This window comes from Pelophylax lessonae (genome assembly GCF_965119305.1).
Source record: "Pelophylax lessonae genome assembly, chromosome: 7".
NCBI lineage: Eukaryota > Metazoa > Chordata > Amphibia > Anura > Ranidae > Pelophylax > Pelophylax lessonae.
The window spans coordinates 191,463,919-191,477,732 of record NC_138774.1 but is presented as its reverse complement, the minus strand read 5'-3'; the positions used below and the strand labels follow the sequence as shown (position 1 = coordinate 191,477,732).

Genomic DNA, 13,814 nt, shown 5'->3' with positions numbered 1-13,814 from the left:
GGAGTGTCTATGGAATAAGGACCTCAAATAACCTTTGATGAGGTTGTGCTAACTGGCACGTAAATATGTTAAGGGGATTCTTCAAATAACAAAACATTTGCAATGGAACACTTTGGTGGAAGATGCTTTTTTGTTTTTGTAACTACCATACCTAGTACTAGTTCAGGGATTGTGAAATTGAACCTATTCAGCTGCACTGCCACTGGCTCAAAATGAGTTTGCTGCTTGGGGCAGCTTTTGGAAGCCTCCACCTGAGGCTCCTCCTATGGGTGCTCTATTTTGTGGCTGGTTCTTTTTTTCATCTGGCACTATTTATTTTGTTCGTAAAGTACAGATCCACATAAAAAGAAATTTATTAAAAAAAAAGTGCACCTCCACCTCTATGACAAATCTGACAAGGCTAGGCAGTAAATTCTGGCTCATAAATAGTTCTGCTCCTTCCTGTGCAGCAAGATTAATACATTATTCACAATAATTCTTCCTATTTTAGTTTCCCAGATTGAACATTCCTCATTAAGTAGAATTGATACTTCATATAGTAATGTGGCCAGGCTATAGACAGTAGTTGGTTTAACAGTGTACTCACACTAGCAATTTTAACCGTACCAGGCACATTTAACCCCCCTGGTCTGGTTCATTTCTGTAGCATGAATTCTCTGACCGAACCCAATTACAGTTAAGCATACCGTGCCCAGGACCACTTAGAAGGATGCTCTGGGGTACAGATCAGTTAAGAGTCTGGTACCTGTGCCTTAAAACAGAACTATCCATAGATCAGTGACCAATGAAGCAGAGATAACTGTGGTCAGCTTGATAGAGGTGGTGATCTATGAATGCCTGGAAACACTTCCTTTAAAATACAGTGTAAGCGTGGAACAGTGGGTTAGTGGAGACATGGTTCAGTTCAACTGTGCACAGTGGGAGTGCATCCTTATTTTCCCCTTTTCTTTTGGTAGCTCCACTGCCACCTCCCAGCAGTGACTTGGCAGCCTGCCAGCCTTCAAATCTCTAATGTAAACACATGTTAAGGTAAGAAGAAAATTAAAGTACTGACTTTAGCAACTCCACTGTTTGTAATGTAAACACTGAGGATAAATTACTCCACAGTGACTATAGAGATCAGCGAGTGCTTATGTACTGCCTGTTAGGAATACATAAAATATTTAAATGTCAATAGCCTGGTCACAGTTTTACTTTAAAACATGTGTACAAACAAAAACAAAAAGAGCAAAACATTTCACCAAAATGATTTTGCCCTCTTACTATAGTACATCAAATTTGTCCAAAAAAAAAAAGTCGAATTTGGCCTCGAAATTTACATTTTTCAGGAGAAACAATTTAAGTCACTTATTATTCAAACATAGGCTTGATTAGCAGCTTTTTCATAAAAAAAAAAACATTTATGTTCTCATTGTAGCATGATTTAACTAGATATGCCATCATATGTATTATATCAACACAATAACACTTTCAAAGGACGCCTATGGTTTACCTAAACTTTCTCTGGAGACTTAAATGGGGCTGTATACCAAGTCTCCATACATATTCCCATTCAAGTCGATGGGGAGCAGGAAGGTTAGTGCAGTTTGGCGTGGGGCAAGGGGTGTGGGTTGGCGAAAGTTTCATTAAAAGTATACTTGTACTTTAAACACTTTAGGTATAGGTGATAAGAGAATTTGTTTTATCAAAAATGTTGACACAGGTACATATGGTTCAGTTTTAAGCCAAAAAGCTTAATCCATATTGATGTTGATATTTCTGTTTTGCAATGCTGCGGGCAAGTTCAAAGTTGACCCCAAAACTGAAATATCACATTTGGGTGGCATTTCCCGGGAGAAGATGATAATTTCGGAAATGGTCAACATTTGTTCATTTTGACTAACCTCCTTTGGCCTATTGTTCACATATGATATCTAGTGCAAGAAAACCATTCTCGGTTGACACAAAAAATAAATTCTTTCTTAACACTTTTGAACACCAAAAACTCAGCGATTTGATGGAGCGGTGATTAAAAAAGTTTTTTTTACCAAAATCTCTCAATTCTGTGCTGCGTTTAGGCTTCTTGTGTTTCCTACCGGCAGTGAAGAGTTCAAAGAGAGTTCAGAATCTGGTATTGTCTTTTGCATGGATGCTCCTTGTCTCCATGTACTGAACGTGGAACTCACGGTTTGAATCTGGCTCTTGAGAAATACAAATAGAGAGGTCCGTCTTTGTGTTATTAGGCACAGTGTCTGTGAGTTGCATTTGTTCTCATAGCTGCGTCTCGTCCCTTGTCTCTGGATTTGCCACCTGCTCTGTTCTGTAGCTGTTGCTGCTCTTCCTGCTGTGCGTGTCGTTGGCAACGTGGGCTAAAGGATCAGACCGGATAAGATATCTGGTGGATAAAACATATGCAGTAAATAAAGAGTATGTATAGTGGCTATGTATCTATTTTATATTTCTTTAATATGATGACCACAAAAATAACATTTTAAAAAAGGTCAGGTAAATCCGAAATATTTGTCTTATTATCAGACAGCAAGTAGAACTTGAACCCCCCTTTTAGATGTGAAGCATTTTGTGATTCGCAGATTTAGGCTGGGTTCACACATTTGGGAATTGGAAGCGGGTTTCCCTGCATCCAATTCGCATAACAGGCTCTCAATGGAGCCGGTTCACACAGGTCTGGGGCGCCTGCGGTCTCCATTCAAAAAGGAACCTGTGTGTCTTTGGGTTCGATTCAGGTGTGAATTCATGTAAAAATTCGGACCTGATTCGCACCTGAACTGGTGAACAGACACACACCAGACCCCAGGCACGCAGCTGCATATGTGTAAACCTGGCCTTACTGTTAAGAAGCAGATTGTTCCCAGAATGCAATGTATCCATTACCTGCAGATGGATGCTTCTGAAAAAAATCTTCCTGCAGTTGCTCCTTTACAGCCACTGGATATTGCCCTGAACAGGGGTTTTCCGATGCTAGGAGGTTTAATGCCAGCCATACACAGTTTGAATCTACCTGCTGAACCGGCCGAGATTCGAACCGTAATGGGCAGGCTGCATGTACCAAGTTGATCGATCAATCAATTTTGGTACAACCAGCCTTCCGGATTCTCTTGTGAGTATTGCTAGCAGCTGCCCTCCCATCCCCTGCTGGGAGAGGACAATTGCTGATTCCCCTCTCAGGAATGGAGGAATCATGCAAATTTCTTTCTGATATGGCCAGCCTAATAGACTTTACTGCTACTCACAAAAGTTCCACCACCATTCATAGAACTCGTATTACTACTATAACACAATTCATCGCATTCTGTGAATGAAAGAGGAAATGGTGTTACTCAACTGCGCCTCCACTCACAGAATGCTTGATAGTAGTAAGATGAGTTCTTTGACAGGCGGGTGAAGGGTGCAACTTTTGTCTATAGCAGAGACTGCAGGCAATTGTCACAGTTCTAAGGTCAGTATCCAGTAACTGTGAGAGGGCACTGAAGTGTGGATTTTTAGCAGAAGCACGTATGTGCTGGTAACGGGACCCACATTGTTACACATAGCTAATGTGCTTGGCGTTGTATCCCAAAAATAAATATAACTAAACTTCACCTTTAAAGTAGAATTCCAGATTTAATTTCACTTTAAATAGTTTGTTGGAGCTAAGCTCGTCCAAACAAACTATTCCGTTACAGAATGATAAAAAGGAAAAAACCCTCCAAAGCTGGGACTATTTATAGGCATAATCAGACAACAAAAAAGAAGAGCTTAGTACCAAGTCTCGAAATGTGTCAGATGTCTCATCTCATGTGTCTTCCCCCATGTAGAAGTTCTTTTTGTACTTTTCAATTTTGCACATAACTTTTTAACCCGTATTTCCACCCAGTTGTGGGTATTTTGTACTGTGATTTTCAATAAAGGAAGAAAAAGTTTTTCTATACAATTGCTGATTTTTTGGTGTCCGATTATGCCTATAAATAGTCCCAACTTTGGAGGGTTTTGTCCTTTTGGTCTTTGATTGGGATGATGCCATTCTTGCAGCCCCTCATTACTTCCTTCTCTTTTTATTACAGAATGATACGGCGCTGTAATGGATTGTAGTAGCATTAGCTACATACAGTATGCAGGACTGTGACGGAATTAAAGGGAGTCAGACTGAGTGCTTCTCCACCATTCAGAAGCCTTGTATTTTTATCAGTGAACAGTGTCCTTTACTGTCCAGTCAGTAGGCTGAAGGAGGGGGGAAAACCATGATCTATTGCCTAACTGCAGTGGGAAAAAGTGAGGTCCTGACCTGGCTGTACTCTCTGGCAGAGAGTGACTGGATCACAAGGCTGGCTGACAAGAATTACAGTAAACCCCCCTCCATTGCGGGGGTTACGTTCCGGACCCAGCCGCAAAAAGTGAAATTCCGCGAAATAGAAAAACCCTATTAAAATGCATTGTAGGCATGTTTATTTTACTGTAACTGTACATGTAGAAGCATTTTAAGGTCTTTAAACACACTTTTAAAACAATAGAAACTCATTTAAACACATAAAAGATACTAAAAGACATAGCAAGAGCTATGGAAAACACAAAAATATTTCATTTTTAATGATTTATATAGTAAAATAACATTACAAAAAAAACGCAAATTACCGGGACCGCAAAAACGGAACCGCGATGGAGCGGGGGATTACTGTATACATATTTTGGCTGGTTAAAAAAATTTCCATGTATGCATTAAGCTGTTTGCCTATGGACCCGCTTCTTTCTACTTACACAATATCGTTGAGCTCCAGCCGGGTGTCTGGCGGAGGGTTGATAAGGACATATGATAGGGTATTCTGATGATCGTTCATCTCATCTGTGACAAAAACAGTACAAAGGAAACACTATTATTTAGTTATGCCAACTTTTTTTGAAATTGGATATGTGAGACTGAATTACAAGTGCCCCCTGACAATGATCACCATATCTTAAAGTGAACCTGTGATTTGCTCTTGTATGTGATGAGGCTGAGGGATAGTCCACAGCCAGCTTGTGGGGGAGTAGAGGAAAGCACCAGCTTTCGGGGGAGTGAAACATAGGGGACGTTAAACTGTATTTTGCGCCTCCCTAGACAAGAATTTAATTTTTGCAGTGTGGGGGCAGCCCCACTGCAAAGAAGAAATTTTTATCTTCCTTGGAGATGGGCTTTAAAATGAACCTGTGTAGGCAATGCACAGGTTCACTTTAAGCACCATCTGATCTACTGTCCTATTTATAATGGATATCTCTATTCACTATATGTCAAAATTGGATTTTACGACCCATTCATCATATGCAGGCCACAATGTGAAGGGGAGTCACAGAGAGCCCGGTCACATGACTTTGACAGGTCATGTAACAAAGGGTCTCCTCCCTATTAAACTCTTATTAATTTTATTTAAAATTCTGCTTTATGTCCAGCTTCCCCCTCCTCTAACATCACGCTATTGAAAACAACTTTAATGTCAAACAATAATTGGTAGAACTTTGTGAACTGAGAATGTAGTCTAAAACAAAAGTTAGCTGATAGTGAAGAGCTCCTCAGAGCATCCATAAACCAAATATCTGATATTTCTATAACTTCAATGCATAGCCTATTTATTCTGGTAGCTGCCATTGTAGGCCAGGAAAGGCTTATAAATAACAGTGGCTTTATTATTCTGTAGGATTTCTAGTGAGCTGTATGTATCTCCACTCCAAACCACTTTCACTGTATTTCTTTTAAAAGGTTCACTGGTTTGTAAAGGCCATAGAGATATTTCAGTCATAGGCAAAGTCTCCTGGGCCAAACTATCCACTGATTTTTGACAATTTCTAGGGATATCAATGGTGGAATCACACTGTCATAATTCTTGACTCTGATGTGACCACACCCAAAATAAAAAGCCGTTATATGTTCTAAAAAAAAAAAAAAAAACTTCTTTACCCCTTTACCATTGATTATTTTGTGTAATGTCCTATGCAAAGTACTTTAATGGCATCAATGCCAGAGTTCAGCTGAATTCCATGGTAATGAAATTCCAGTGCCCATACATAGGGAATCGTATCATCACTGCTGGATACCAAGTAATATTATCCTAATACAAAATAAGCATTTAATAAGATGGCAGCAGCAGGAATTAGGTATCAAGAGACAGCACAGACCTCTCATCACTGGAAGGAAGGCAAGCTTAGAGGTAAGTTTGTGCTCCTGTGACCCTGCCAGCTCATTTATGTCCTAAGGGCTTGTTCACACCACCCACATTGTGATGAGCTGTGGTAAAGGTGCATTACAGCAACGCCTAGTAGTGCACCATGCACCCGTTCCCTAATTTTAAAACGGTATCCTGATGCACATCCAAAACACGCTTACATTGAAACCAGCACAATGCACAATACATCCGGACCCCAAATTTCATGTATCGGGGTGCATTACAGACTATTAATTTTGAATGGTGCATTCCACAACACATGAAAACACCTGCAATGCACATTACATTTAGGGGTGAATGTGCCGTAAGAACTATAGTCATTGCCTATGCCTCTTTCCTATTATGTTCCAGAACATACTATCTCTGCACACCATAAAAGACAATTATCAATCCTGTAACAAGGCAAAGCAATGCTAAACAGGAGCAGTGAGACACATCATGAGACAAATTTATTACAAGGTTACAGTCCCAATCATCAATATTTTGCTCTAAAATTGCAAAGCACCTGAAAGAATCCTGACCCTGACCCTGACCACATGTTTATTCTACATTTGCTTCGAATAGAAATCTGTCCTATTTTCAGTAATAAATCAGAACTTTGCAAACTGTCGCCCATGAATACAGATGCACAGGTTTTTGTGAATCTGATTTGGAACTCACTGTGTTGCTAATTTGCTTGTTATTTGTCTCTCATGTGTTTGTATAAAAAAAAGTTGTTTTGCATGTGGTGTTTTTTTCCTGTAAGCACAAAATATTTCCTTTAAATAAATAAATAAATCAAATATTTCAAATAAAATTTAAACAAAAAAAATCTTTGTAGTGCTTGGGCAGTACAACTAGGTTAACCCAATTCTGATTTTATTATTATTATTTTATTTTTATGTAGAAGGGGGGGGGGTCCAAGACCTTACATTTTTCATTACCATTTACTGGTTGGGATGCTGCACAGTCCTTCAACAGATGCACATATCTCCATATCTCCAAAGCGCAAATACACACTACATTTGCAAAAGTATTGGGGTGCCTGCCTTTAGATGCACATGAAGCTTAATGGCATCCCAGTCTTAGTCTGTAGGGTTCAATATTGAGCTGGCCCATGCTTTGCAGCTATAACAGCTTCAACTCTTCTGGAAAGACTGCCCACAAGGTTTAGGAGTGTGCGTATGGGAATGTTTGACCATTCTTCCAGAAGAGCATTTGTGAGGTCACGTATTGATGTAAACGAGAAGGCCTAATATATCCCAGAGGTGTTACATCAGGTTGAGGTCAGGCCATTCAAGTTCCTCCACCCCAAATTTGCTCATCCATGTCTTTATGGACCTTTGTGCACTGCTCCAAATCATTTGGTGGAGAGGGGATTATGGTGTGGGGTTGTTTTTCAGGGGTTGGCCTTGGCGCTTTAGTTTCAGTAAAGGGAACTCTTAAGGCGTCAGCATACCAAGACATTTTGGACAGGTCCATAAAGACATAGATGCGTGAATTTTGGAGTGGAGGAACTTGACTGGCCTGCAAAGAATCCTGACCTCAACCCGATAGAACACCTTTGGGATAAATAGAGTGCAGACTGCAAGCCAGGTCTTCTTTTCAACATCAGTGCCTGACCTTTAAAATGTGCTTCTGGAAGAATGGTCAAACATTCCTATAGACATACTCCTAAACCTTGTGGACAGCCTTCCCAGAAGAGTTGAAGCTTTTATAGCTGCAAAGGGTGGGGTAACTCAGTATTGAACCCTACAGACTGAGACTGGGATGCCATTAAAGTTCATGTGGCTGTAAAGGCAGGCTTCCCAATACTTTTGACAATTTAGTGTATGTGTTGTAGGTCCCGGATCAGCATTCAAAACTTCTCCTGCGCCGCACCCTTCACCTAGGAATCCTCACTTTATGCCATCAGGCATTTATCATTCACCCACATTATTCAAGAAAACCTGTACTAAGGATGATATGTAAGCTACCATTGCAAACTGATAGTCTGGCTGTCATGTTGTTCCTCTGAGTTCATTATGTTCTGAGCCACTGACTTGGATCATGCATGCAGATCAGGAACTCCTCTCTTACTGCTTATTTTTGATGCCAAAGACAGTCAGACAGCCGGCATTTTCAGAAATAAGTGAACAATGGCAGTTTACAAATTTCTTTTAGTACAGGTTTACTTTAAACACATTCCATTATGAACCAATGATATCGCATTTAAACTTCCTCCAGTATGGTATTTTGTTATCTTGCCTGTGTTTTAGGTAGATGTCCTTTAGTTACAACTCTGAAAACAAGTGAAAAAAATAAATACAAGACAACGTTTGTACAGTGCTCTTCTTCTTAATGCTGCATAACTGTAGCTGTCAGAGAGGTACTTACAGATTCCAGTTGAATGTCATTGATTGAACAGATCATGTGCTATAGAAAAATTCTTCAAACGGAAACTGTATTGTATTTTCCATTGTCATTGCCACCTTTGCTGTGACTTTCACATATAAGCAAACTTGCTGTTCCATGTTTGATGCCTGTATTATGAATCTTCACATACACTGTCTGTTGTCTATCTGTATATCAGGGAATATGGTTACATTTTGGATGATGTGTGGAAGGGTTAAAACCCTTTTCAAGTTTCTTTTTGTCTGTGGTCATGCTGGAAAGACTCACCCTCCATGTCACTGGGACAGCAAGTAATAGAAAATCCAAAATTCTATAGTTGCCACCAGAACTGGAAGTGAAGGGAAATATTCCAGTAGTGATAACAGTTGTAACTGAATTTTGCTTGTTAAAAGTTCCCAGCAGGACACTGACAGAGCCAAACAAAAACTAACTGGGGTTTTAACCCTACCCTACTCTACCCAAGACAAAAAAAAAAAGTTTGTCTTTAAATGTACTTGAGGTAGAAATCAGAGCCTGCATACATAATAAGCAAATATGGCAGACCCCATGTATAATTATTAACTATAACGAGAGAGGTGGTGGGTAAAATAGAGAACTGATATGGTCATTTACAGATAGCAGGGTACATCAGCATGTGTATATAAAATAAGGTGGACAAACCGTAGTATTTAGGAAGACTTTTATCTTGACTTTCACACTTGAAAACCCATTCTCATAGTCGTTCCCTGGTACTATGTACTGTATGTCAAATGACTATTGCATACCCACAGTGCCTTTTCTACTCAAGGTACTTTGGGTAAATGTGTGGTACATTAGGGGTAATTGTAATCATATTTCTCAAAAAGTTTTGAATAAAAAGATATTTGAAATGAGGTAGAAAAAAACTATACACCCTCTGTTAGGAGAATTTACTTTATGGGCATGTGCATGCATAGAAAAACAAAGAGAAGTCTGCAGAGAGAGTTTGTTACTGGGGACCATGATAACCTATAGAAGGAAAGATTAGTGACTCATTTATAGGTATGCATAGTGTTATCAGAAGCCACGTTCCGCGATGCAGGACAGACAGCAGAGGAATGAAGAATGGGAGAAAGAAGGGGTTAGTGATCATGAAAAGTTCTATCAGGCACATACTGCAAGACTCCACCTACCTTTCCAAGCCAACTACTTGGTAAAGCTTATTTCCAAGCTACTGTAATGGGAAGACTAGCTTTCTGTAGCTCAGTTATTTAGTAAATATGTTAATCTAAAAAATACAACACTACACAGTTTTAAAGAGTTATAGTAAGTAAAGAGATATAGTAAGCAAAAGCAACAGTTGCTATAATGAGACCTTACTAACTGAGGGAGAAGAGAAAATGCAATTGTCATTTTTTTTTTTTAATTGTAGGCTTCCACTGACTCCATTTGTATCTTTTACGTTTTACAAAAGGTGTTGCCTTATGAGGAGGTTATGTGTAATCTCCATCAGAGTGTTGCCTGATGAGGAGTTATGTATAAATCTCCATTAGTGACTGTATATAGATTGGTGTAAATATATATATGTACGAGATATTGAGTATTGATTTCAAACATTTAAGTATGTTTGAAATGCATGCCTGGGCTACTTGGGAGGGGGTCTGCTATTTACACTGATAAACAAACTGTAGTACAACCCCGTAATTATGTTCCTTTTCCCCAGACATTACGGGGCCAGAAAATAACTGATAATCGTCCATGACAGGTCATTTCTTTATCTTGCCCTCTACTTCAAAGACTGTCCCTTTAGATATGTAATGAAGGTGGTTGTCTGTCCAAGGATGGACAATTTGGCCCAGGAGATGACCTAGCATGATTAATCCCCCACAAAAGAGAAGGGCTATCGAGAGGCTGGGTTATGCTAAATATAGGGGATGGGGAAATTGTCCAATCCTGAATAAGATACGCCCAGACGGGGAAGAAGGGTAAGATTGCTACACCAATCAGAATGGCTCTAAGCAAGGCAATATGGTTCTATATTAGTGAAGGTGGGAAGGAGAGGAAGTTCTCTTGCATGGCAGACTAGGATGAAACTCCTGGGGATGGTAACTATGGACTATATCTCTCACACTTAAAATGTATACATGCTTTTTTTTTTTGTGTTTGAACACACGGCAGGCACCATGCCTGAAGTGAAAAGGTAACCTAACTCCATGCATATACATACATTGTATTGTAAATATGGCTATTGTGGGTAATTTGTAAATGTCATATAAGCCAGGGGATTTATACTAATAATGTGTTGTAAATACTGTTTAGTGTGTAATTTGTGTATATATATTATGTAACCCTTTCAATAAATGTGTATTGCGGATTGAACTACCTCTTTTGTGTAAAGATCTCTCAGGATCTAGATGTGTATTGGTGCATGCTACTACAATATGAAGCGTGTCATGCACATTTACACATAATAAAAGGCAACAAAATGGCGACCATGAAGAGACATAAGGCAACAAAGGGTATAAGTCAGTGTGAAAGGAATATGAATTGTATACTATTGTAATATACAATCAGGTCCATAAATATTGGGACATCTACACAATTCTAATCTTTTTCGCAATATACACCACCACAATGGATTTGAAATTAAACAAACAAGATGTGCTTTCACAGTATGCTTCGGGTCATTGTCCATCTGCACTGTGAAGCGCGGTCCAATGAGTTCTGAAGCATTTGGCTGAATATGAGCAGATAAAATTGCCCAAAACACTTCAGAATTCATCCTGCTGCTTTTGGCAGCAGTCACATCATCAATAAATAAAAGAGAACCAGTTCCATTGGCAGCCATACATGCCCACGCTATGACACTATCACCGCCATGCTTCACTGATGAGGTGGTATGCTTTGGATCATGAGCAGTTCCTTTCCTTCTCCATACTCTTCTCTTCCCATCACTCTGGTACAAGAAGTTGATCTTAGTCTCATCTGTCCATAGGATGTTGTTCCAGAACTGTGAAGGCTTTTTTAGATGTTGTTTGGCAAACTCTTATCTGGCATTCCTGTTTTTGAGGCTCACCAATGGTTTACATCTTGTGGTGAACCCTCTGTATTCACTCTGGTGAAGTCTTCTCTTGATTGTTGACTTTGACACTAGGGCTGTGCATCTTCACTTACCTCACGATTCGATGCGATTACGATTATTAGGGTCGCGATTCGATACGATTCGATTCCGCGATGCATCACGATTACTGCCCAATGCCCAGCCCACTGCCCAATGGTTTTCAAAACTTTATCAAAAAAACAAACAAGCAGTCACAAATAAAAGAATCCTTTTTATTTTCATTTGCTTCAAAGGACACTTTCCTGGACCCTGTCATGGCCTGCAAGCCCTGCATACTTTAGTGCACTTGCACTGCAAACATATAGGAAGGTCTGAAAATGCAAACAGCATAGCAGAGACAGACAACAACACTAGTATTTTACTAGAAGTAACAGTAAAATTAGTAAAAACTGTAGTAGTGCAGTTTACTGCTTCATAAAAGAAAATATTAATATAAGCCAGGCCTACCACCATTTAAAGTACAACTAAAGGCCAAACTTTTTGGATTTTGGATTAAGTTTGGCCTATAGTTGTACTTTAAGGCAAGCCAAGATAGAAGAAGCCAGCCAGCCAGCCAAGCTAATATTCTTGTGAAAATGGTCATCATAAATTCCCACAAAACATTATATATAAATCCTTTTATGTGAATATGCATTGCAATAAATTCCAGGTGTGCCATAACCTGTCCTCTACAAAACAGAGCACTTCCTGACTAGTAGCAAACATCAAGGGTGAACCTGGCAATAGTGCACTGCTGCATAACTTCCATGTTCACCGTGATGTTTGTTTCCCTCTGCAACTGCCAGTCAACTCAAGTGAGTTGATGGATTGGCTGCTAGAGGGGAGTTACAAATATAAGCTTTAAGCTTATCAATTCACTTATGTCACTTTTATGTCACTTACTTTATAGAAAACGTTACCTGTCCTGCAGACAGTCTCTGTCTCTACCACGATTAAACCCAACTGAAGCCAAGCCAAAGCCACCATTAGAGGAAGGAAAACCCTTGACAGAGTAAATCATCAACTAAAGCTTAAACCTTGAGTAAATCTTCATGGGATCACAAAAAAACACACAACACGATTGTCTGCATCAGAATCATGAGAACTGAAGAAAGGTTTGGCATTGCCACACTGGTACAACTCAAGGCATATAGGTTAGGTCAGGTTTGTGTGTATTTGTGATCCAGTAAAGATTTAATCAAGGTTTTACGCTTCAATGTATGATTGATTTAATCTTTCAAGGATGTCCTTTCCTGTACCGTGGCTGCCTGGCTTGCCTTCAGTTGTCTAGATACACTTTTACCTTTAGTATTTGTTTGGTTGAGGGAACCCCCTACACTTGCTATTGCTACAGAGTACAACAGACCAGCAGACAGACATGCGTTGCAATAATTTCCAGGTGTGTGCCATAACCTGTCCTCTACAAAACAGAGCACTTCCTGACTAGTAGCAAATATCAAAGTGAACCTGGCAATAGTGCACTGCTGCATAACTTCCATGTTCACCGTGATGTTTGTTTCCCCCTGCAACTGCCAGTCAACTCAAGTGAAGTGAGTTGATGGCTGCTAGAGGGGAGTTATACAAATATAAGCTTAAGCTTAAATAATTATCAATTCACTTATGTGAATGGACCATTTTTGAAAACAAGCCATTCTCCATCTCTCCAGTGCTAGAAAAGCTGTAAAAAATATAAAATGTTCCAGGTTCACTGCGATTGTGTTTGCCCCTGCCATTGCCAGTCAACTAAACACAGTGTGTGTGTGTGTGTCGTGACTACTCAAAAGCTTATACGCAGCCTCATCAGCATCAACTCAACACACACACACTGTGTGTGTGTGTGTGTGTGTGTTGAGTTAATGCTAGAGCTGCGTTATAAGCTCTTGAGTTGTCACGACAGTCAGTCACGTTACAGAAAGAAAACTTTACCTGCACTGCACTGAGCAGCACTCTACCATGTCGATTACATCTGTAACTGAAGCCAAGCTAGCCAACAAGCCACCATTAGAGGAAGGAAAATCCTTGAGAGAAAAAATTGTAAACTGAAGCTTAACCTTGAGGAAATCCTATGGGGGTCACATTCACAAACTCACAAATATAGTATATTACACAAGAATCCACAATTGGTGTTTGTGATCCAATAAGATAAGATTTACTCAAGGTTAAGCTTCAAATGTACAAGTTATTTCTCTCAATGATTTTCCTTCCTATAATGC

The 13,814-nt window shown here is 39.6% G+C and overlaps 1 protein-coding gene across 6 annotated transcripts in view; it reads right to left on the bottom strand.

Annotated features, from left to right (window-relative positions):
- Positions 1–1,434: 1,434 nt before the first annotated feature.
- Positions 1,435–13,814, bottom strand: part of KCNT1 (potassium sodium-activated channel subfamily T member 1) — a 659,112-nt gene continuing 646,732 nt past the window's right edge. For all 6 annotated transcript variants that reach the window (XM_082263648.1, XM_082263649.1, XM_082263652.1 and 3 more), the window contains 2 exons: positions 4,732–4,816; positions 1,435–2,374 (listed from right to left, as the gene is read on the bottom strand). In XM_082263648.1, the coding sequence (XP_082119774.1) occupies positions 2,251–2,374; positions 4,732–4,816 (209 nt within the window). In that variant the 3' untranslated portion in view covers positions 1,435–2,250. The remainder of the gene's footprint in view (positions 2,375–4,731; positions 4,817–13,814) is intronic.